The following is a 25,458-nucleotide window of genomic DNA, read 5'->3' as shown; positions in this document are numbered from 1 at the left end:
CTTTTTTAAAAAATCCAAATAATAACATTTCAACTAATTCAAAGGTGTTTTAAAAAACAAAAATGTACGTTACTTTTTAGAAGTATAGTTTATTAATATACATGACCTTTAACATTTATTTGGAAATATCCAAAAACTTATTTGTCTGTAATCTTCCATCCCCACCATCAGAGCTTTGACCATTTTTTTAAAATTTAAATTTTCTACTCTTCTACATCTTATGTATCCTTATTTAGTACTTTGCTACATTCATATTCTTTGATAAGATGCAATTCTAGTAATTTGCAGTCCATAATCAGAAATCTTGGTATTTTAACTTCTTTATCAGTAAATAAATGATTTGTTTGAAATTATTCAGATGATGAATAGTTTGGAACTTGAGTCAATGTTGGTTTTCAGATAATGTCTTTCAGTCTGTGGCTTCAGTGGATATATTTATAAAATATGTCTTTCTAGAGGGTGTTAATGCTGACAGTATCAAACAAGCCTCAGAACAACTGAACAGCCGGTGGATCGAGTTCTGCCAGTTGCTAAGTGAGAGACTTAACTGGCTGGAGTATCAGAACAACATCATCACTTTCTATAATCAGCTACAACAATTGGAGCAGATGACAACTACTGCAGAAAACTGGTTGAAAACCCAACCCACTACCACATCAGAGCCAACAGCAATTAAAAGCCAGTTAAAAAATTGTAAGGTAAGACTCTTCCCTCCTATTTGGAGCATGATCAATAGAAGTTTCTTGGAAATTTCCAGAAGAATAGCAAATTATTTAATGATAAAATTTCCTTCTTAAGGGTTTAATTAAACACAGTAAAGATCAAAATATAAGCGAAGAAAATGAGTTTAAATAGGTAACATATGGATGCCCGAATCCCCAAAAACTTAGTTACACATAGTTAATTGATTTTGTCAGTTTGCAAAATGGTGAGGCAGTGTTGGAGTATAGGAACCACACGTATCCTATGGAAAATGGACAGTAATTTGGCGCTGTCCAATTCTTATGGCAGCTCAGGTAAGAAGAGCAAAACACAGTCATATGTTCAAAATGTGGAATCCACACAAACAGAAGCAGCTGATATACAGTATAATTGGATATATGAGGAAAATCTTTAAAACTGACAGTCCATTAAGTTAGGATACTTCAAGGAAGGTTCCTTTACAACAATATTTTTTATATGTACTTGCAGTGTAGAGGAACCTCAAAGGATAGTACAGTAACCCAGCATCAGTGCTGTTACTATACTTAAGATAAAAAGGATCAGGGAGCGAGAAGTTACAGAAACCCAGAAGGAGAGTCAGATGCTCATTGTAAAGGCAGCTTTAAGAGCCAGTCCAAGTACCAACACAGGAATGGGGCCAGAAAAATAAACACCCTACTTTGCTCTCCTCCCTGCCTCCAGAATCTGAACAGTGGTCCCCATCAACTAAACTTAATCAGAAGGCAGACGACAAGGAGCTTTAATCTATAAATGTCATTCTCCTGGGTCACAGGAGAAGGGTGGGCAGTATATCTGGAGGGGCAAACAAGACACAGCACACACAAAAGGGCCTGAGAAAGACACTAAATGAGTATTCTGCACGTGTAAATAAACAAGATATATCAATATAAACAACTTGAACTTTTTGCATAGTTACTACAAAATGTTACTATGCATAGTTACACTTTTCATGGGATGTGGGAAATTGATTAGAGGATAGATGAAAACGTTTCCAGAATGAACCTTAATGGTAAACTGAGATGAGTGGGCTTAATTTTAAAAGCAATGAATGGGGGTTAATCTGCATACTTTGAAAACAGTGGTTTAAATAATGGAAGACTGGAGATGGAGAGGCAACAGGGTTGGTTTGGAGGTGGTATTGAATCCAGAAAGTGAGGGGAAATTCAAAGCTATTTTGAAGGGAAAATCAGTTGAAGGATTTGATGATTCTTCTTCAAATATTGGACCTACAGCTTTACTAGGAAGTAAATAAACTCAGGAAATATATTTTTGGATAAAGAATATCGTACAGCAAGGCATTTAGTTTATTAGGCAAATATGCAAGTATAGGTAATTTCTGTTCCCTGTAATTCTAGATACATTTTGCTATTAAAGAATAGAATCCATGACTTTTTTCCCTGTGAATTAGAGGAACACTCCATCTGTATTATTTCTTGTGATAAAAAATGTGTTGATAGTACCTTAACCTGTTTCTTGAGATTCAGATATAGATATTAATAACATCTACAAAATGCATTCATCCACAAAATACATATTCAGTGTCTCTAATGTGGCCAAGAATGATACTAAGTGTATTAGCTGGTTTGGGCTGCCATAACAAATACCATAGACTGAGTGGCTTAAACAAAAGAAATTTATTTTCTCACAGTTCTGGAGGCTGAAAGTCCAAGATGAAGGTCTGGCAGGGTTCAACTTCTGGTGAAAACTCTCTTTCTGTCTTGTAGACAGCTGCCTTCTCACCACGTCCTCACCTGGCCTTTCCTTGGCACATGTGCATGGAGGGGAAAAAAAATCTTTCTCTTCTTCTTGTAAGGCCACCAGTACTATCAGATAAAGACCCTGCACTTAAGAACTGATTTAACCTTAATTACTTTCTAAAAGCCCTATCACCAAATATAGTCACATTGTGGGTTAGAGCTCCAACACATAAATTTTGGGGGACATGATTTGGTACACAGATTCTCACCCTGCCCTCCATGTATGTCCTTGTTACATGCCACGAGCCCCCAAAGTCCAAAAGTCATAACTCATTCTAGCATCAACCCTAAAGCCTAAAGTCCAAAGTCTCTTCATAATTTAAATCATATATGGATGAGACTCGAGATATCATTCATCCTGAGATAGAACTTCTTTCCTGCTATGAACCAGTGAAACCAGATGACTTATGTGCTTCCAATATATGATGGTGGGACAGGCATAGGATAGGCATTCACATTCCAAAAGGAGAAAAAATAGGGAAGAAAGAAGGGATCCTAATCAAGTCCAAAATTTAGCAAGGCAAATTCCACTGGATTTAAGGTTTGAGAATAATCTTCTTTGGCTTGATGCCCTGCCTTCCAGTCCTGCTAGGGTGATGCTTCTACCTTCAGGACCCACTGGGGTGGCAGACACACTTAAGTTTAGGGAATATTAGAGCGAGCATTCATTGACCTTGCCCTCATAGCATGTACCTAGAGTAGGTGAGAGAGAGATTAAGTAAATGATTAAATAAACAGATGTTAAATTACCACCGGGACAAATGCTTTAAACAGAGGTACAGAGTTCTGGGAGAGTGTCTAACAGGGAAAACCTGACCTTGACAGAGCCACCAAGGGCAGCTTCCTTGAGGCAGGTACATTTGAGTTGAAATTAAGAGAACAGCAGGGAAGGAGGCTTCAGGCAGAAGGAACATGGTGGGAGGGAGCAATAATGACCAAATAACTGAAATAAGGCCAATGTGAATGCTGGGCATAGAAGGGTGGGGGCGTAAGATGAAAGATGGAGGCAAAAAGACAAGCATATAGGAGACAAAGCAAGGACTCTAAGGGCATGCTAGGACCTTAGTCTTTATCTGAGGAGTGAATGGAGATCACTGGAGGTTACATATCTTAAATATTCTCTCGAGGTTAGAGAAGTCATCCTAAGTGAAGTCATTTCTTTTTTCTGCATTCAACCACAAAGTTCCAAATTCTGATGATGGAAGTCTATACCTCTTCATCACTCCTTACTGTTTCTCTCTGCCCCATTGGTTTCTGTTAGTTTGACGAATCACCTTAGGCAAAATACTTAGCAGGATAAGCCCCATGTCATTCACACAACAGTTGAAATTGTGATTACTTGGTTGTGATTAGTAATAGGTTGATAAATTACTCTATCCTATTTGTCAGTGCATTCTGTTATTTGGAGATGTTTCTAAAATTAGGATGCAGATTTAGCTCAAAATCTAATGTTTGCCAGAACTGGTTCTTAATATGTTGGGGATTAGGGAGCCCTTTAGCAATTGGAAGAAATCCATGGACCCTTTCCTGAGGAAAAAAATACAAGTTTTTCTAGTAGATAAACATATAATTTTAAAGGATAAATAGACTGAGAGAACATGCCTTACTCTGGAGGACCAACCACACTAAGGCCCTTTTATGGAAATAATGAGTAATTGTTAACATCTTTTAAATGTTAAATATTTGAGGTCAAAATGATATTTCCTATGATTTACTCTTAGAACTTTAAGGTCCCTGCTGAACATTTGCCCAAATGTTTTATTAGTTTCAAAGTCCCCTTTGTTTTGCAGAACATACTTTACTATACTGTAGACTCATTATATAGCCCCCTAAAAAGGAAGAATGATGGCCCTACATCTGGCCAAATGTAAATCAGGTTCTTAAATGTTTCACAGCAGATGTCATTGGTACCATTTGCAAGTCTGGTGTACAAAGTGCATGTCTGTAATTCTATAATCCAAACCACAGAGTGTTACCCTTTACCTCTTATCTTACTCTTCTTCTATGAATATGCTCCTACCTTCTAGCACTTGATAGAGAGGCTTTATATTTGAATGGGAGAGATGGGGTCACCTCCTTATTTATCTAAATGTCTTTAATTTTCACCTACCAAAAGAATTTGATTGTTAGAGATTAACCTACCTGAATCAACTCATACTGTTATAATCACATACCAAAATTCCTCTGAAAGTTATCTTTATATCTTCTAAAAATAGATTGTCCAGTAGGTAGTATTGCTACTATGAAAGGATCCATGTGATAAATTTATCTCATTCAGTCCCAAGACAAAAGTTACTCTCTCTAAAAGAGTATGCATGGATCCAAAAATAACAGTTTTTTTTTTTTACTTTTTACTTTAATTTCCAGGAAGCTCAGATTTTTTTTTTTTTTTCGGTACGCGGGCCTCTCACTGTTGTGGCCTCTCCCGTTGCAGAGCACAGGCTCCGGACGCGCAGGCTCAGCGGCCATGGCTCACGGGCCCAGCCGCTCCGCGGCATGTGGGATCTTCCCAGACCGGGGCACGAACCCGTGTCCCCTGCATCGGCAGGCGGACTCTCAACCACTGCGCCACCAGGGAAGCCCTCAGATTTATATTTAGTTCATAATTATTATAATTCTATCAATTTTCCTTTCCTTCTAATTGTCTTGTGATCCAATTTTTACATTTTAATTCTCCTGCTTTTTACATTTTGAACGATAAATGATCCTGAAGTACTTTTTTCTAGAGGTAGCATAGTTATGACTTTTAAGTGAACAACCACGGAAATAATACTTTAAAAAAGAGCATTTTGAAATTTCTGTTTGAGTTCAAATTATGTATTTATCAGAAACATATGAATTGCAACTTCACTGTAAACAAAAGAGTATGAAAACATTTACACCAAGAACAGCACTGTTCCAAAGAAATTGAATGCAGGCCACAAATTCAAGTCATGTGTAATTTTAAATGTTCTAGAAATGACATTTAAATAGGAAAAAGAGGTAAATAAATGAATTTCAATAATGTATTTTATTTAACCTGATATATCAAAAATATCATCATTTCAAGATTTAATCATTATTTAAAACTACGAGTTTGTATTTTCATACTAAGTCTTCAAAATTCAGTGTATGTTTTCCAATGACAGCACATCTAGATTTGGACTAAGCACTTTTTAGGTGCTCAATAGCCACATGTGATGAGAGACTACTACATTGGACAGTACGGCAGAGTGTCCTTGTGATTTTCATCAACTAAATTAGAGTAGTGTTGAGAGTGAAAGGGGGTGCTGTTAACAATTATGCTAGGACAACAAGAGTAAAGCAGAGCAAACAGTCTCCCTAATTAAAATGATGGTAATTGCCTGTTCAGTCAGGAGAAGTGATAAGACTGTACAAAACTTAGATAATTATAGACACAAATATGTGAGTGTATATACATAAATATTACATAGATTACATGTATATGTAATCTATAAAATTAATATATAAACATATTTGTAATTTAATGTAGTATGTATATACGCAGACATATGTAGCTATATATATAATTTATATTCTACACAAATGAATTTAAAGAAAATTGTTCATTGAATGAGCTTAGAATTTGAAGTAAAGGTGCACAATTTTGACATGAGCGGTGTAGAGAAACATCCATGTTTGATTTATGAAAAAGATATAAGGTCATTCATAGTACTTTTCAGCTGTATGTATTTATGCCCATTAATGTTCTAAATGATGTCATTTTGAAATTTAAAAATCATTGTATATGATGATATCTATTGAATGAAGAGTCAAGGTATTCTTAAATTGATCACCTGTGCTGGAGGCTTGCTTCAACCATCATGGATGTTTCTTACCAATATTTTGATAAGGGCATTAAGCTAAGTTAGCATCACTGCCTTTTAATACTTTTCTTTGCAAAAATGTAATGTATGCAAAGTAAAAACGTTATTTATTTTAATACTCTAAATTATGGTACAGGATGAAGTCAACCAGCTGTCAGTTCTTCAGCCTCAAATTGAGCGATTAAAAATTCAAAGCATAACCCTGAAAGAGAAAGGACAAGGGCCAATGTTCCTGGATGCAGACTTTGTGGCCTTTACAAATCATTTTAACCAAGTCTTTGCTGATATGCAGGCCAGAGAGAAAGAGCTACAGACAAGTAAGTAAAAATACTTAAAATGACTAACTTGATGTTTTCCAAATTAGTTATTTATCATGAAAAGAGAAAGTACTAACATGAAAGAATGATTTCCATCAAAGAAACCATACTCTCTACAACCTGTAGTAACAACTAATGGAATGTGGTTTTCAGAAAACAAATCTGTTAGATTTCCATTTCTTGCTCCCTCCATAATAATGCCATGACTGTGAAGAACAAATAAAGTATATGTTGTATATAGGCGTAACTTCTCCTTGGCGGGTTGCAAATTTTACAGTCAAATGTTTGGAACATTGAAGGAAATAAAAGAGCAGTTGAAGCCCTGTTAGTAGGTTTTCATCAAATCCAGTTTGCTTCATGTGCAAGGATATCTAGCGAGGCATCTTGCTAATACTTCTATCAGTTTATATGAAGATTATTATAGCTTAGCATACATGTGACAACTGAAACTCAGCCAAGGACAAATTATTCTTTGGGCTGCATTTTACTCTTGGATCACTATAACTATACAATATCTTCTTTTTCTCATTTACTGGTAAAATACAACATATGAGTGGGGCAATTATGCAAATGCCTACCATATGATGAGCACATTTTTCAGAATGTCAATTTTGTCTCTCACCAATTTGCTCTTATGATATTAATACACAGTCCAAATATCCCTACTCATCAGACGAAAATTCCTTTGACAGGCAGGTTTATGAACATTTTTAAGGATTAGCGAATGGGTCTTCGGTTCACCATACACATATATACATATATATATATATGTACACACAAAGGATTATAGAGTAAAACTAGATTTTTAAGGCATTAAGATAAAAATATTTTTTAAAAAGTCATCCTCAAAGTTGTCATGAGAAGCACAAGAACATATATTTGTTTTCTACTGAAATTTTAATTTGTTGGAACACACATTTTTAACTGCTTTCCTTTGTAAATGTGCAAAACATTTACCACATAATAACATTGCTAGAATCAGCATAGTGTAATACACGGGCTTTCCTCACTTTCCTATTTTTTTTTTCCTTTTTATTTCCTGGTGAGGTCATGTAATGAAAGATAAATGCATTTTTTTTCCTTTCTTTTACTTCTGAGTCATTTTTACTGAGAGGTTTATTTTCCTGATAGGGAATCAGGTAATACAACTTTACAGTAACGTCAGCTCCCTCTAGTGGATTTCAGTGTACTTGTTGCTGGGCCTCTGTAAAATCAATTGGGGAAAAGATTGTAAATGTCCTAAATTTTCAAACGTTGACCTATTTAAGAATAATGCATTTTTCTTATCATAAAATCCATAAACCTCCCTTAAAGTCAAGTACATGTTAATGGTTATACTGTAACTGGTTGGCAAAGGAGCTTATTCACTTAAAAAATTTTAATTTACATATACTTATTCACTATATTAAGGTTTAACATTTTTTTCTGTTTCTTTTAAAGGTGTTCAGAATGTTGATGTGTGATGATAACAGATTTGATTATGACACCATAATATAAATATATAATAATATATAACCTCTGTTCATACAGCTGTCAGTATACCCATTTATATTAGCATGTCTTCTCTTTATCTTGCATATATATGATGATTGTTTATAAAAGTGCCAAATATTTTCATTTCATTTATGTCTAAATAAATGTACTCCTTTCCACTGTATTAACCAAAATATCTCTAACACTTTGATTCACTCTTTTGGAAAACTTGTTTTGATTCATTAATAATCATTAATTAAATATGGATTATATATATGAATGATAAATTATGCAATTTATATTTGTATATATAATTTACATGCATTATGTGTATTAAATATTATATATAAATTATGTATATATAATTTATACATTGCATATATTATGTATTATATGTATAAATTATATATAATTTTATGTAATATATATTTATATATAATTTATGTATATGTATTATGTACATATATAAAAATGGTGAATAAAAGTTCACCACATCAAGTCATATTGCAGTTCAGTTTGTTAATTAATAATTATTTTCGAGGAATTTTCCATGTGTATGTTATCCCCCAAACTTACACCAGGGAGTAAATCTCATTTCTTGTATTACTACATGGTGCTTTGAACATATTAAGTATTCAGCAGATAAGAGCTACCATCTTGCGAATCCATCTTGCTTTCATTCCCTCTTTCCTTTTCTTCTTTACTAGTGTTCTCACAATGAAACAAAAACTTGAAATCTTAAGTGTACTTTAAATGGTGAAAACTGGTGTGAGGAATTGGTGGTTGGTATTTGGCAAAGATGATATGAGAAAATAATATTAAAAGTTAAATGTATTCTATATTCATAGTAATTTTTAGTCTACAAACAACAATCTTATAAATTATCTTTCTTAGTCCTCAGAGAGGACACAGAAGCTGAAAGATGAACAGGAATTAGTGAGACTAAGGGTAGTAGGTGCTGGCTAGCTAAGAATCTGAGAAGTCCTGTGTCCCTGGAGCACAGAGAGGAGAGAATGATGCAAGGTGAGCTTAGAGAGGCAAACAGTCTAGAAGGGCCTTTTATGAGCCACGGTGAGGGTTCTAGACACTAACATGAGAAAAATGAAACAATACTGATGGGTTTTATGCTGTGATATAACATCATAAATCAGTTTTTCATTTTCAGAAACTGAGCGGTGAGGATAGATTGAAAGGAAGCAAAAGTACACGTGGAGAGACTAGGAAGGATCTTCCCTTGTGTGGGTTTTGCTTGAGCTAAATAACTTACCTGTGAGATACTAACAAAGGCATTTGATTTTTTCACAAGTCATTCTGTCTTCTCAGAATAGAGTGTTAGTTTGGTTTAGCTCTCAACGGGAGAACTTTACGTCTTGCATCCAAATACTGATCCGAAGCAGTTATACAGAAAAAGATCAACAGTTCAGAAACTGAAATATTTCCCTTCTCATTAAACTGAGAGACCAGAAGGAAGCTAAAGAAGGGAGAAGACAATCAGGGCCTCCCTTAGAAATGAAGTGGACTTGAGGGTGAGATTAGAGCCCGTTGGGTAACTATTCCCACAGCTCTTCAGATGTATTTCCTGATTGATGAACCCACACATGGGTAGTGAGATAGCTAGTTCAGAAACTATGGACTTGCTAGGTCCTGTTTCAGTTCTAGCTCCTCCCCAAAGCAATCCACCTGTGAAACACCCAGAGAGTTTACTTAGGATCCAGATTTCAAGGAAAAAAATGTGCCCAAACATCCCGAATCAGAATACAGAATAAGATGTTCCATCTATACAATATGGTAAATAGTGCCCACATGCAATGGTGGTCTGGATTCTTCAATACTTTATCAAGGTTTTGAAGAGAACCTGAGACTTTACATAATGTAAGTTATTCATTGAATAATGCAAATTAATGTGTACTTTGTTGACATTTTGTTTGACACAAAGAAAAATAATGTATTAAGTTGTGATTATTTCTTAAGATCTAGCTAGAATTGTATTGGTTAATAGAAGAAAGATCAATCAAATTTATTATTTAATAATTTAGAATGTTTCAGTGGTCATCTTCTTTCTGGATTTGAGAGGTTTTTGTTTTATGCTGGCCTGTGCTGAAAAACAATGGATTCTTTGAATGTATGGCATTTTATTTCTGTCAGTCTGTCTGTCTATCTCCTTTCCTCCCTCCCTCCTTTGATCTATTCCATAGGTGGATGCTGACTGAGTTTTGGACCATCTATAATATTATAACATATATTTATGAGTTAAGTAACTGTTTTATACTTGTACAGTGCTCATGCTACCTTATCACTTTGGTGATAAGCTGACAAGTCAGAAAATCTTTGTTTCCTCTCATTTAATGTAGGTACAATTACAACTACAAATACAATCTTTCCCCAGGATGCTACAAATGCCAAGATTATCCTCAGCACAGTCTAAACACTCTTCCAAATACATGGTTAAATATGCTGTGCAATATAATAAACTATGCCTTGTATATGTATTTTTAAATGACCATTAAGTATTAACCAGTACTGAAACAACAGTATTTAAGTAAACCTGAAGTTAAACAAATAAAATGCTTTCATCCTTTTTGTTACCATTTCCCTTGATCTTTATCTATTATTATTTAAATTTTGGTCTGATCATGATTCTCTTTGCAGGATGAAGCGGACACTAACTTTTTAAATTCACTCTGGGTGTGTTAGGATATTCATATGCATGCATTGTATGTCTTCATGTGTGGACATTGTGTGTGTATGTGTGTGTGTTTGTAAATCATTTCAGGGCAATGTCTTAGGTTTGGCTATGCATCTGGTTCTCTAGAAAGTAAAACTGGTTCAAAGGAACCTACCTCTCCCCACAAAGGAAAGAACGTGAGTGCCTCTATTCAGCTTTTGTTCTCTCCCTAGCAAGGAAGTGTTCTCCTTTTATTAACATAGATAAAACTTTGTATTAAACTCTTACAATTTCTACTTAGTCTTGAGTATGTCTCCTCCACTTTCCTGTTGTCTTGCATCTCCCTTCTAGCTAATAATAATAGCAAATATGTACCCAGCAATGGATGCAGTAATCAGCAAATATAGAGACAAATTTAGAATAAAATGTAGCATCTTATTAAGATCTACAAAGGCCTTCATGGTCGTAGTTTCCCCTGCCCTAATGTCCCACTACACTTCACCTTGCTCACTTTGTTCTTGCTACACTTGCCTCCTTGCTGTGCTCCTACCTTACTAGAATTATTCATGTCTTTGGACTGTTAAACTTGTTATTACCCACCTGGAAAACCTTTCCTCTCTGTATTCATATGGCTCCCTCCTTCAGCGCTTTTAAGTCTCTTGTCAAGTGATACTTCCAAGGAGAGGGCTTTTTTATTCACTGTCTGGTCCCTTTCTATCCTTTTTATTTTATTTAATACTTTTATTATATTCAAAGAGTTTCTGTAACATATAGACATTTTTTTAAATAATGAAAAAAATAGAAATCTGCATACTGAGCTACTAAACTGAAGAAATGGAATATTGGTAAAACCACTTATGTACTTTGTTGCCCCTCTCAAATTCCGTTCCCTCCCCTCTATACGCACTCTCACCATCATCTCCAGGCACATCTTCTGTTTGTCTCTTCTCAGTGCCATTCCCTGCTCTTCCTATGGAAACTACACTTCCTAGGATCCTTTTTTTAAACTGTCTACCTGCTTGGTTCAGCCAGTGGGAGGCACTTGGAGGATACTGAAGGTGAGAAGAGGAGAGAAGATAGAATATTCTCTTCCCCTCTCAGTGTTACAGGGTGCCTCTCCATCAGTGGCTGAGAATGAATCCTCCAACTTTCTAGCCCTCTCTGGAAACAGCATACCTCAGAGACCCTGCATCCCCAAAGGGAATCCCCCTGTGAATTCAGCTCCTGCTGGGTGGTTCCAATTATTGGTTTCTTGTAACACCATCTCACACCTCTTCCCTTTGTCCCTCTAAGCTTGGAGATAGTAGTATCTTCCATTGCTAATCTATTGATTGCCCACCATCCCTTGTGTAAATCCTCGTTGCTCCAACATTTTTATATCTAATTCTCAATCTTAAATTTTTTTTATTGCATTATCTGGAAGGATCTCCCCCCCGCCCCCGCCATAACTTAATTTTTCTTCACTGCCATTTATTTCTGTTAGTCATTATAGTCTCTTGATTTGTTTGTTAATTTTCTGACTCACCAATTAGATTTTAAGCATCATGAAAGCCAAGGCTTTGCTATTTTAATTTTTACTTCTTGCTTCCCTGGTGCTCAGAGCACTGAATAAATATTGGCTGAATGAAGGAATAATAAATGACTTTAATTAATTCTCCCCGAGGTATCTACATCCCCATTTTTATAAATGAGGTTTAAGATGCTAAAATGTTAAGTAATTTGCCAAAGCTAGTGAGTGGAGAGCCAATTCCAAAGCACAGATTTACTGAACTGCAGAATCAGACTTGCTAATTGTCATGCTACACAGCCTCCTTCTGTACAAACAGAATGGAGAAGCAGTTCTGATAGATGTTCATGAAAAACCTGTTGATCTTTTTCTAATAAAAAGTAACCCTAATATCTTCATCAACTCTTTCTATACTTATCTTTCTCTCCTGACATATATTCATCATCTGGATAAAATTGGACTGATTCATATCATCTCTGACAAGCTTCTAATAAATGTTTATTGTGTCCCAGCCACTGCCACAAGGAAAACAAGCACTGTTTTCCAGAATGTATGTGTTCAAGTTCAGTTAAACCAAACTTTGTACATTTTATAATCTATCCAACCTACCTCCTTGTCTCTACCCATAGACCTGTCTCCTTCCAACTATTTGCTTCATCATAACTAAATACTCCTTTACTTCAGTACTATTCATGAGATCCCTCTTTGTTTTTATTAATAATTACCTAGCATTCAAATGTATCTAGTTAGCAGAGGAACACATTATTTATATGAAAGAAAGCAGTGAGGTTTAAAGTACCACAGAGATCTTTTGAGATCCTTCAGTATGAAATCAGAAGTGCTCAGGTTAAAGAAGGCCTCTTAAAATAAATTTGGGCATGAACTTCCAAATAAATATAAGCACATTGAGTAAAATTCTCAGTATCCCTTTCTAACACACTTTCTAGAAATATATTTTCCGTTTGAAAACCCCACTTAACTAGCGTGCAAAATACTTTCCTATATTCTTCTCATTTAGTTTAGAAGGAATTGGTATATAGAAGTGAAACTCATAGGCTATCTGATAAAAATAATGTGGTTTAAATAATGCAATTGGATAAAGTGATTTGAGCTAGTATTTTGCACTGTGATTTTATCTATTTAGGAAAATTCTCAGCCATTATCTCTTCAAATGTGGCTTCTGTCCCATGTCTCTCTCCGTGATTCTGGGATACATTTATGTTCATTTTACTGTTTTTTTCCTATGCCTCTTATTCTCTCATCTTTATTTTCCATCTGTTTGTCTCTCCATGCTTCATTCCAGATATATATGTATATGCATGTATACATATATATAAGTACACATACATACACACACACACATACATGTATATGTTTCTGGCCTACCTTCAGGTTTACTAATTCTCTGTTTAGCTTTGTCTAATCTGCATTTAAACCTATTCATTGTGTTATTACTTTTCACTTATTGCATGTTTCAGTTCTACAATTTCTTTTTTATTCTTCTTAAAACACTTAAAATCATTTTTATGGTTTCCAGTTTTCTGCCAAAATTCTCAACCTTGAACATGGTCAGTATAGCTACTTAAGTCACATAATCTGTGTGGGCGTGTATAAAATAGAAAATAATGTATAATAATAAATAATATATATACACATATATACATTTTAGATTTAAAACTTCTATATAGCTATATATACACATACACATTGTACTTTCCCATATATATATATTTCATTCCCTAATTTTATATATAGTTGGAATGAATATATGTATGTACATATACATATATGTGTGTGTGGTATGTGTGTTTGTATGTGTGTGTATATATATATATATATATATATATATATATATATATATGTTAGAGAAAGTACATTGTTTGTTGGTGGCTTTGACTTTGAAACAAGATGATCTTGGTTTAAAATCCTGGCTGTGACACTTACTAGATGTTTGACTCTGAACAAATTAGTTGGCCTTCTTTTATAGCCTCTATTTCCTCAAATGTAAATGGAATAAAAATGTCTATCTCACAGGTTTATTGTAAGAATTAAGAATGATAATGTGTGTGATCATTATTAGAGTTTCTGACACTAAACGCACACAAATTGTGCTTCTTTTAGTAAAATACAACATGAACTGATGTAATATAAAATATCACCTGCTGTAGATAATGATACTATTTTCCCCAAAGGCAAATGATGATACAGAAAGAGAGTAGTCTTCAAAGTCAAATATACATGAACTCTACTTGGTTTCTGTGACTACCATCTGTGTTACCTTGGGCAAGTTACTCAGCCTCTCTGTTGCTCCATTTCCTCACCTTAAAAAACATGAATTAAACAATGCAAATCTTGCAAGGCTGATAGGAGGATTCGATGTAATATATGCATAGTTTCTGTCAAAATATCAGGCATGTAATAGGAATTTATCTTCAACAACATAATCATATTCTAATCTGTATATTCACGTTTTCACACTTTGTTAATATTTGTAATTATTAGTATGATTGAGTTTCCTGGCAGCTTAGGAAAACAAATGAAAAAGTTTTAAATGGTTAAATGATTCTTTTTTTTTCCCTTTTGATAAAGTTTTGGACACTTTGCCACCCATGCGCTATCAGGAGACCATGAGTACCATCTTCATGTGGATCCAGCAGTCAGAAACCAAACTCTCTATACCTCAGGTCACTGTCACTGAATATGAGATCATGGAGCAGAGACTTGGGGAGTTACAGGTCTGTGACTATTTAAATGTCTTAAACAATACAGTACAGATCTCATCTATCAAGCAATCACATTGGTATAACCTTAATATAATACTAGAATTAAAATAATCGTGGCTAGTATGATAGTTTACCAGCTGAAAAAATGAAGATTAAGAATTTAAAAGTGTAATATTTTATGCATTTGTGCCTTCTCTCCATAAGATAAAAATTCCATCTTTGAAAACAATGATACGGTCTACTTATGAAGTATATTCATTCTTGCTTAGTGTATATTTTCAGAAACATGCATTTTGATTATTATAGAAGCTCTGTTATTATTCCTCCCCTTTGCTTGCTGATTTAGAGCTCCTCTCACATTTCCAAAAAGAAAGTGGTAAAATTAATGTAGTTATAAAATTAGTTTTAATTTAAACCCTTTTTGATATAATATTGTAATTAGTTTTTGAGTTCTATTTACTATATTTAATGGTATTATATCAGGAAATAAAATACTAATATGGGAAATTAAAGAAATAATTTGTATGAGATTTTAGAATACTTTCCCTGCTAGTTCTGAAAAGCATGTGTTGTATATCTAATCACATTTTATTTTGTAAGACATTAAAGCATATTCATTCATTGTATTTAACAGCTGAGATAATATGTCCACATTTTGAGAATTAAATTAAGAAAAAAAGTTAAAAATTTAACTTTTATATCAAGAGTTCTTTTTTTGGGAATTAAATATTATTTCCTAAAAAAGTAATTTTAGGGGCTTCCCTGGTGGTGCAGTGGTTGAGAGTCCGCCTGCCGATGCAGGGGACATGGGTTCGTGCCCCAGTCTGGGGGGATCCCACATACCATGGAGCAGCTGGGCCCGTGAGCCATGGCCGCTGGGCCTGTGCGTCCGGAGCCTGTGCTCCGCAATGGGAGAGGCCACAGCAGTGGGAGGCCCGCGTACGGCAAAAAAAAAAAAAACAAAACAAAAAAAAAAACAAAAAAAAAAACAACAAAAAAAGTAATTTTAGAAGAATTTCTTCAAAGAAATCTTTATTTAAACATTTCCCAGTATATATTGTCCTATTTAAACTATTTCCTCTACTATAATACCAAATAACCTATAACAGTTTAATCTTTTTGCCCCTTTATGTTGTTGTTTGTAATACCTGGAATAGTTCCAAAATTTACTTTGAAGAATATGTGACTTAATAAAACTATACATGGAAAGACATAAGAGTACAAAGGTATAGTAATTAGGGGAGTGGGTTAAGTATAAAAGAAACGGTATGCAGATGAATGGGACAGTGTATTTCCATTGATAAAACAGTGATGGAGGGAAAATTATTTATAAATATTATTGAGAAGATGAATTATTAACTGAAAAAAATGAAGTTAGAACCTTGTGTCAAATGTTACACCAAAACAAACTACCACATAGATTAAGAAGTCAAAAACATTTTAATCATAAATTTTGGAGAAATTTTTAATAAAACTTTAAAAACATATGATGGGGAAGCACAAAAATCAATGGAAGTGATCACAAACATTGTAAAAATACCAGAGCCAATTTTAAAGAAAAATGAGATAAGGAAAACATTTGTCTCAGTAAGTCATTAATAAGGTAGTCACCAGAAAGAGACATAAATGACCATTAATCCTATGAAAAATTGTAACTCAAATTGTAAAGGATGTAGTACAAATTTACAAAATGAGACATTTTTACATACTAAAGTGCAAAAAGAAATCTAAAAAAATAAAACAAATAAATGAATATAACAAAACAGAAACAGACTCATATAGAGAACAAACTAGTGGTTGCCAGTGGGCAAAAGGGTGGGGGAGGGGCAAAATGGGGGTATGGGATTAAGAGGTACAAACTACTATGTGTAAAATAAGTAAGATACAAGGATATCTTGTATAGCACAAGGACTATAGCCAATGTTTTATAATAACTTTAAATGCAGTATCATCTATTAAAACATTGACTTACTATGTTGTACACCTGAAACTAATATATTAACTCAATTATGCTTTAATTAACAAAACAAATTGTAAGAATGTAGTACAAATTTACAAAATGAGATACTAGTTTTTACATACTAAATTGCAAAAAAAAAAAAAAAAAAAAAGAAACCCAAAAGATATAGTAAGTGCAGGTCTGGCAGCAATGAACTACATCTCACTTATTGGTGGGAATGTAAATTGAATGTAAGTTTTGCTGAGGAAAACTTTTCAGATATAGATACATAGAGATATAGATAAATAGATCATAAACATAATTTAAAAGAGTGGAAAACTTAAAATTAATTTATACAGCTAATAATGGGAAATGGTTAAATGAACTGCAGAAGCAATTAAAATCTGTTTTTGAAAAATACTTAATGACACGAGAGAAGGCTCACAATAAATTGCTTAGCTCAAAATGTAGTTCTAGCATAGAGGGAACTTTCCACAACATAATAAAGGCCATATATGACAAACCCACAGCCAACATCGTCCTCAATGGTGAAAAAGTGAAATCATTTCCACTAAGATGAGGAACAAGACAAGGTTGCCCACTCTCACCACTATTATTCAACATAGTTTTGGAAGTTTTAGCCACAGCAATCAGAGAAGAAAAAGAAATAAAAGGAATCCAAATCGAAAAAGAAGAAGTAAAGCTGTCACTGTTTGCAGATGACATGACACTAAACATAGAGAATCCTAAAGATGCTACCAGAAAAGTACTAGAGCTAATCAATGAATTTGGTAAAGTAGCAGGATACAAAATTAATGCACAGAAATCTCTTGCATTCCTATACACTAATGATGAAAAATCTGAAAGTGAAATTAAGAAAACACTCCCATTTACCATTGCAACAAAAAGAATAAAATATCTAGGAATAAACCTACCTAAGGAGACAAAAGACCTGTATGCAGAAAATTATGACACTGATGAAAGAAATTAAAGGTGATACATATAGATGGAGAAATACACCATGTTCTTGGACTGGAAGAATCAACATTGTGAAAATGACTCTACTACCCAAAGCAATCTACAGATTCAATGCAATCCCTATCAAACTATCACAGGCATTTTTCACAGAACTAGAACAAAAAATTCCACAATTTGTATGGAAACACAAAAGACCCCGAATAGCCAAAGCAATCTTGAGAAAGAAAAACGGAGCTGGAGGAATCAGGCTCCCTGACTTCAGGCTATACTACAAAGCTACAGTAACCAAGACAGTATGGTACTGGGACAGAAACAGAAATATAGATCAATGGAACAGGATAGAAAGCCCAGAGATAAACCCACACACATATGGTCACCTTATCTTTGATAAAAGAGGCAACAATATACAGTGGAGAAAAGACAGCCACTTCAATATGTGGTGGTGGTAAAACTGGACAGCTACATGTAAAAGAATGAAATTAGAACACTCCCTAACACCATACACAAAAATAAGCTCAAAATGGATTAAAGACCTAAATGTAAGGCCAGACACTATCAAACTCTTAGAGGAAAACCAAGGCAGAATACTCTGTGACATAAATCACAGCAAGATCCTTTTTGACCCACCTCCTAGAGAAATGGAAATAAAAACAAAAATAAACAAATGGGACCTAATGAAACTCAAAAGCTTTTGCACAGAAAAGGAAACCATAAACAAGACGAAAAGACAACCCTCAGAACGGGAGAAAGTATTTGCAAATGAAGCAATGGGCAAAGGATTAATCTTCAAAATTTACAAGCAGCTCATGCAGCTCAATATCAAAAAAACAAACAACCCATTCCAAAAATGGGCAGAAGACCTAAATAGACATTTCTCCAAAGAAGATATACAGATTGCCAAAAAACACATGAAAGATGCTCAACATCATTAATCATTAGAGAAATGCAAATCACAACTACAGTGAGATATCATCTCACACTGGTCAGAATGGCCATCATCAAAAAATCTAGAAACAATAAATGCTGGAGAGGGCATGGAGAAAAGAGAACCCTCTTTCACTGTTGGTGGGAATGTAAATTGATACAGCCACTATGGAGAACAGTATGGAGGTTCCTTAAAAAACTAAAAATAGAACTACCATACGACCCAGCAATCCCACTATTGGGCATATACCCTGAGAAAACCATAATTCATAAAGAGTCATGTACCACAATGTTCATTGCAGCTCTATTTACAATCGCCAGGACATGGAAGCAACCTAAGTGTCCAGCAATGGAGAAATGGATAAAGAAGATGTGGCACATATATACAATGGAATATTACTCAGCCATAAAAAGAAACGAAATTGAGTTACTTGTAGTGAGGTGGCTGGACCTAGAGTCTGTCATACAGAGTGAAGTAAGTCAGAAAGAGAAAAACAAACACCGTATGCTAGCACATATATATGGAATCTAAAAAAAATAAATTATGGTCATGAAGAACCTAGCAGCAAGACGGGAATAAAGATGCAGACCTACTAGAGAATGGACTTGAGGATACGGGTAGGGGGATGCGTAAGCTGGGACAAAGTGAGAGAGTGGCATGGACATATATACACTACCAAAAGTAAAATAGATAGCTAGTGGGAAGCAGCCGCATAGCACAGTGAGATCAGCTCGGTGCTTTGTGACCACCTAGTAGGGTGGGATAGGGAGGGTGGGAGGGAGGGATACGCAAGAGGGAAGAGATATGGGGACATATGTATATGTATAACTGATTCACTTTGTTATAAAGCAGAAACTAACACACCATTGTAAAGCAATTATACTCCAATAAAGATGTTTTAAAAATGTAGTTCTCTGCATACTAGATACTGTGTAAATAATCAAGGGTAACAGTTTAATAAAGTAAAATAAAAATAAAGTAAAAAATAACATATCACAAAATAAACATAAGATATGCAACCACCAAATTATGTTTGACACATAATTATGCATATGTGAGTGTAAAATATGATCAGCTATTCAGGGTTTAGTTTTATATAGAAAGAACTGGAAGTTTATGTAAAAAGTAATAGTTGTATATAATGGGTATTTTTTTCAATTTTTTATCTTCAGCCTTTTTAGTTTATAACCAGAAAGTAACATTTAAATAAATACTGAGTAGGTGAAACCTAAAGATGCACATCCTATTATAAGGGGTGGAATAGATTATACAGTACAAATGTAAAATCAAGTTTGTAAATTCTCCCCCAAATTCCCTAGAATTTCACTGTGATACTACAAAACAGAGCAATGTCTTTTGAAAAATAAAAAAACGTTCATTAACTGGCATTAGTAAACCATCTATCTGGTAACTTATTCAGAGCTTTGTTATCACATCTATCAATCTGATTTAGTTATATTTTTATCTATGAGGGTTAGAAGTTATCTTACTTAAAGGCTCAGTATAATTAAGTTAAACTCCATTAATTGAATCATAAATGCACTTATTAATATACAGACAAAATGTAATAAAATTAGGTGTGCTAAAGTTCTTTGGTTCAGTAATATATAGCTTTGTATATATTTGGCATTGTTCATAAGACTAGGCATAGATTTTTAAATAAAATATTAAATAATGTGTAAACTACTCTTATTAAAAGAATTTAAATGACTATTTTATAACTGATGTTACATCATTTATTTTTAGATGTTTGAATCACATAGCTTTCATTTTAAGTAATTTGATTTATCTGAAACTAGTCAATGAAATTGAACAATGAGACTCGTTAGTATTCATCAATTAGTATAAATGCACTTTCTTATTTTTAATTTTGAGGCTTTACAAAGCTCTCTACAAGAACAACAAAATAGCCTAAACTATCTCAGCACCACTGTGAAAGACATGTCAAGGAAAGCGCCCTCTAATATTAGCAGGAAATATCAGTCAGAATTTGAAGAGATTGAGGGCCGATGGAAGAAACTCTGTGCCCAGCTGGTCGAACATTGCCAAAAGCTAGAGGAGCAAATGGCTAAACTCCGAAAACTTCAGGTAATTCAAGATTTTACTTTTTATATTCATTTTTTTCTTTACTTGTTTGTTTCCTAGTGATGAGTTATAAAATTTAAAGACATTTAACCTCCATAGTCCCTCAAAGTCCGTGATAAGATCACAAGACACAAATGTGTCTCAAAGGAGTATAGTCTGCCTATTGATTTTTTTTTTTTTTATAGTGTTTATTTTTACTTGTTGACAGTTTGCTTTATCTATTTATTTATTTTTGACTGTGTTGGGTCTTCGTTTCTGTGCGAGGGCTTTCTCTAGTTGTGGAGAGCGGGGGCCACTCTTCATCGCGGTGCGCGGGCCTCTCACTATCGCGGCCTCTCTTGTTGCGGAGCACAGGCTCCAGACGCGCAGGCTCAGTAATTTTGGCTCACGGGCCCAGTTGCTCCGCGGCATGTGGGATCTTCCCAGACCGGGGCACGAACCCGTGTCCCCTGCATCGGCAGGCAGACTCTCAACCACTGCGCCACCAGGGAAGCCCTGCCTATTGATTTTAAGAAAACTTTAATTAAAAGTTCTGCTTCTTAGATTTTCTTTAGAATTATTATTTTTTCACCAGTACCAGTAGGACTTAAACATGTTTTTAGCTCAGTAATTTTCAAAACCCATCTTTTCTTTAGTCTGGTTGTCCTCTAAATAGAGGTATCATTTAGCTTATGAATAGATAAGAAGTTATCTACCATGTAATATAGTCATATCATTTCATCAGCATATTTCACTTGTAATTTTATGTATAAATTTGACCCCATCACCTTCCACAAACCAACTTCTACTGACTTAATTTGTTTGGATAGTGCCACCTGATCACCCAAGCATTAGTAAACCAACAATTACACTGTAGTCTAAAGTTTAAAACATTTGGTGATGCAGGTAATATCTGTCTTATGTGGTAAATTATTGTGAAAAATATTAATGCTGGGAAGAATTTTGAAAGCATCATGGCGTGATGGAAAAGCATTGGAATAAGATGCCTTTGGATCTAAATCCCAGTCCAGCTACTTAGTTGTTTTTTTCTTACCTTTCACAAACCAAAAGACCAAGCAGTTTTAAATCATTCTTTAAAGCACAACATCCACATTTATGTCTCTACGTATGAACATATGTTTACATGCATATACATGCATACACATATATACATAAAAACACATTTTTTATCAGTACCAGTGGCGAAAGAGGGTATAATTACTTGGTCCTTGTCATCAAGGAGCCCATGTTCTGGTGGAGGAGAAAGGTGAGTGTATTTTTTTTCCTATTGCTGCTGTAATAAGTTGCTGCAAATTTAATGGCTTGAAGCAGCACACATTTATTATGTTACAGTTCTGGGGGTCAGAAGTTCAATGTCAGTCTCAGTGAGCTAAAATCAAGGTATAGGCAGGGCTGTGTCCCTTCTGGAGGCTTTAGATGTCAGCCAGATAATCATGTTGAAGTTTTTAGATTTAGTCAAATGCTTTTAAAGTCATTATTATTTATCATATCGAAGAGGAAAATTTCTGAGAAGCACACATTTTCAATAGAAATTTAATTAAGAAAGGAGAAAGTAGCACATCTGGACAGCATAGTTGAATTGTAGGCAAATAAAGGAGTTTGAAAAATCATACGCTTGAAAAGTAGCCCCCAAAAAGCAGCAGGACAAACAGACATTATGTGAGAAAATAATGGGATGTACTTGGCTATTTACAAATGATAAAAGATGACATTTTCCACCTGATCATTACTTCACCCTGGTCAGGCAAATGGGACATGAAAAGCAAATTTTTTCTCTCCTTAAAGATGACAAAATCTTGTTCTGAAAGTTCTCACCTGGAGGGGCTATGTAAACTGTCAGCTGTAGAAAACAGTTTTTGGAAGTTCAGGTTTAGGGAGGCTATAAAGACACCATTACATTGACTTTACTGTTCGTAGTTTGTTTTATGTACTTAAGGGCACATTGTTAGTATTATCATGAGTTGTTTTGTAACTTAAAATTTCTCTAGAGGGGGATATGATTTAATGTTCTCAAGAGCAACATCATAAAACCACATTTGGTAGTAATTTTTTATTTTTAACAATAGCAGACTTCATACACCAGTGCTCATACAGTAGGCTATAAAAATGCAGTCTTAGAGAAAATATTCTTTTCCTGAAGAGCTACTTACAGACATCCTTCAAACATGGGAATTGTTCCTGGGCTTGTGTTCAAACATATCACCATGCTGAATTGTGTTAAGATAAATCAGCACCTCAATAATGCCTTAAAATGGGTCTCTGATTTCAGAATCACATAAAAACCCTGAAGAAATGGATGGCCGAAGTTGATGTTTTCTTGAAAGAGGAATGGCCTGCCCTTGGGGATTCAGAAATTCTTAAAAAACAGCTGAAGCAGTGCAGGGTAAGATTTTTATATGACACTTTTCATATGAAGACTTTTATATGGAAAATATTATTTAGTTATATTGATGATTCTGAACCAGGGGCAGTTTTGTCCCTCTGGGGGACATTTAGCAATGTATGGAGGCATTTTCATTTGTCGCAACTTGGGGTGGGGTAGATGCTACTGGCATCTAGTGGGTAGAGGCCGGAGATGCATCTAAATATCCTACAATGCACAGAACAGCACCCCACAGCAAAGAATTACCCAGCCCAAAATGACGGTAGTGCCAAGGTTGAGAAACTGGGCTAAATAAGAGAGAAATAGACAAAATATTGCCTTTTACTCAACACTCACTTTACAGTATTATTTTGATATAACATGCAGTTTAATTTAAAGGTAAAGAATTTTTGAGCTATTTGTTATATCTTATAACAGGTTATCAGTCATACTATGTTTTTCTTACCATGTATGTTGCACTGTAGTATAAGACAACATGTATCTTGAAATAATATTGATTATACAATTGTCATGCAGTGGGAGGAGAACAATCTAGCTCTTTAAAGAACTTTCTTTGTGAATAAAAGCTAAAAAAGTAAATCCATTTTAAAAATAACCTTCACACCATCTTGCTATAAACAATTGTTGCAATACCCTGTGTTTGAAAATCAAAATTCCTTCAAAAATAATAATGTATAAAACTCACCACTTTTGCACAGTTTTCTCACACGAAGTATTAAGCTTATTTACTTTTGTAACTAATATAAATAGACTACAGATATATAATTCCCTATTTCATTCATGCCATAAAAACCACTGAACAATTTTTTGCAACATATATTTCAGATTTTAAAGGGCAAAATTCATGTGTAGTGTCATGATTCCTAATTATATGTTTCCTACCTATGTTGCATTTCTAATAGGTTGTGGTAATTTTTTCAGCTAACTTAAATTGAATTATTTCCTTAGCTTTTAGTCAGTGATATTCAGACAATTCAGCCCAGTCTAAACAGTGTCAATGAAGGTGGACAGAAAATAAAGAATGAAGCGGAGCCAGAGTTTGCTTCTAGACTGGAGACAGAGCTCAGAGAACTTAACACTCAGTGGGATCACATGTGCCGACAGGTATGTTCGATCTCTGACTGTGGCTTGCTTCTTTTTAATTATGATTTCTTAATGTCTCCCTTCACCATTGCCCTTTTAAAAAGTTTAGTCTCTATGTTGTTGCTTTAAAGCACGGTTAATTAAAACTAGCCTTTGTCTAGCATATAAATTATTTTCACAGTAGATATTTTAAATAGTATATTCATCTTATTGGGGTCCTAAAATGACCTTATCGCATGCAGCTGTCATTCTGAACAGTAAGGCCCTTTTCTTAGGCATTACTTTTATTGAATCTTTTCTCCAATGCATAACTTTATACAAGTAGTTGGATCAACAAAAGATACTTCTATACTTGGTGCAGAAATAAAATGAATAGTAATGCATGCATATGTATAAATATGATAAGTATTTTTCACTTTTGATTGTTAAGATTGACAAGTTTGGCTTCTTCAGTACGTCCCTTTCAATAAATGGATTAAGATTGGGAAATAGTTAAGAATAGCTCAGTAGAAAACACATAAAATAACTGTACATTCACATCTGAGTTCCTCATTTTTATATAGCAGAGTGTTTTATAGATATTTATTTCCGATTTTAAGATTAAATTATGGGAGAGAAAATATTACATACACACATAGTGTACATCAAATACTTCTTGTTCAAAGGATGAAATTTTGACCTAATGCAATGACTGCTTTTCAATACACTAATACCTTTTTTGAAGTTAATGAGAGGTTTCATTTTACGTGTATTAGAGGCAGTCAGTCTTTCGTTATTTCTAAGTAACCTTTGAAAGTTGAAAAGAAATCATGCCAAAAGGCAAAAACTAAATTTGAAAAAGAAAGGAATTTGGACAAGTAAAAGTCAAGGCAAGTCACCCAGCTAATACCATCACTGACAAATGCTCAACAGTTCTATTAACTCACAGATGAGATAGCCCTGGGTCAGCTAGCTTGCATTCTTCTCCTGCAGTAAGCTGGGTCTAGAAGGGATGTTCAGGAAAAAAATATTACTTAGAGAATAGATTATATCATTGATGTTTTCCTGGAAGGCCAGTATGAAAGGTATTTGTT

The 25,458-nt window shown here is 34.4% G+C and overlaps 1 protein-coding gene across 3 annotated transcripts in view; it reads left to right on the top strand.

The window, feature by feature from the left end:
* Positions 1–25,458, top strand: part of DMD (dystrophin) — a gene marked incomplete at both ends in the record, with an annotated part of 2,093,893 nt that overhangs the window by 732,791 nt on the left and 1,335,644 nt on the right. For all 3 annotated transcript variants that reach the window (XM_079728248.1, XM_079728247.1, XM_079728246.1), the window contains 6 exons: positions 457–698; positions 6,444–6,624; positions 14,859–15,004; positions 20,710–20,922; positions 23,189–23,302; positions 24,251–24,406. In XM_079728248.1, the coding sequence (XP_079584374.1) occupies positions 457–698; positions 6,444–6,624; positions 14,859–15,004; positions 20,710–20,922; positions 23,189–23,302; positions 24,251–24,406 (1,052 nt within the window). The remainder of the gene's footprint in view (positions 1–456; positions 699–6,443; positions 6,625–14,858; positions 15,005–20,709; positions 20,923–23,188; positions 23,303–24,250; positions 24,407–25,458) is intronic.

Source organism: Hyperoodon ampullatus (genome assembly GCF_949752795.1).
Source record: "Hyperoodon ampullatus genome assembly, chromosome: X".
Lineage (NCBI taxonomy): Eukaryota > Metazoa > Chordata > Mammalia > Artiodactyla > Ziphiidae > Hyperoodon > Hyperoodon ampullatus.
Note: the sequence above shows the minus strand (reverse complement) of the source record. Positions and strands in the feature narration are given on the sequence as shown.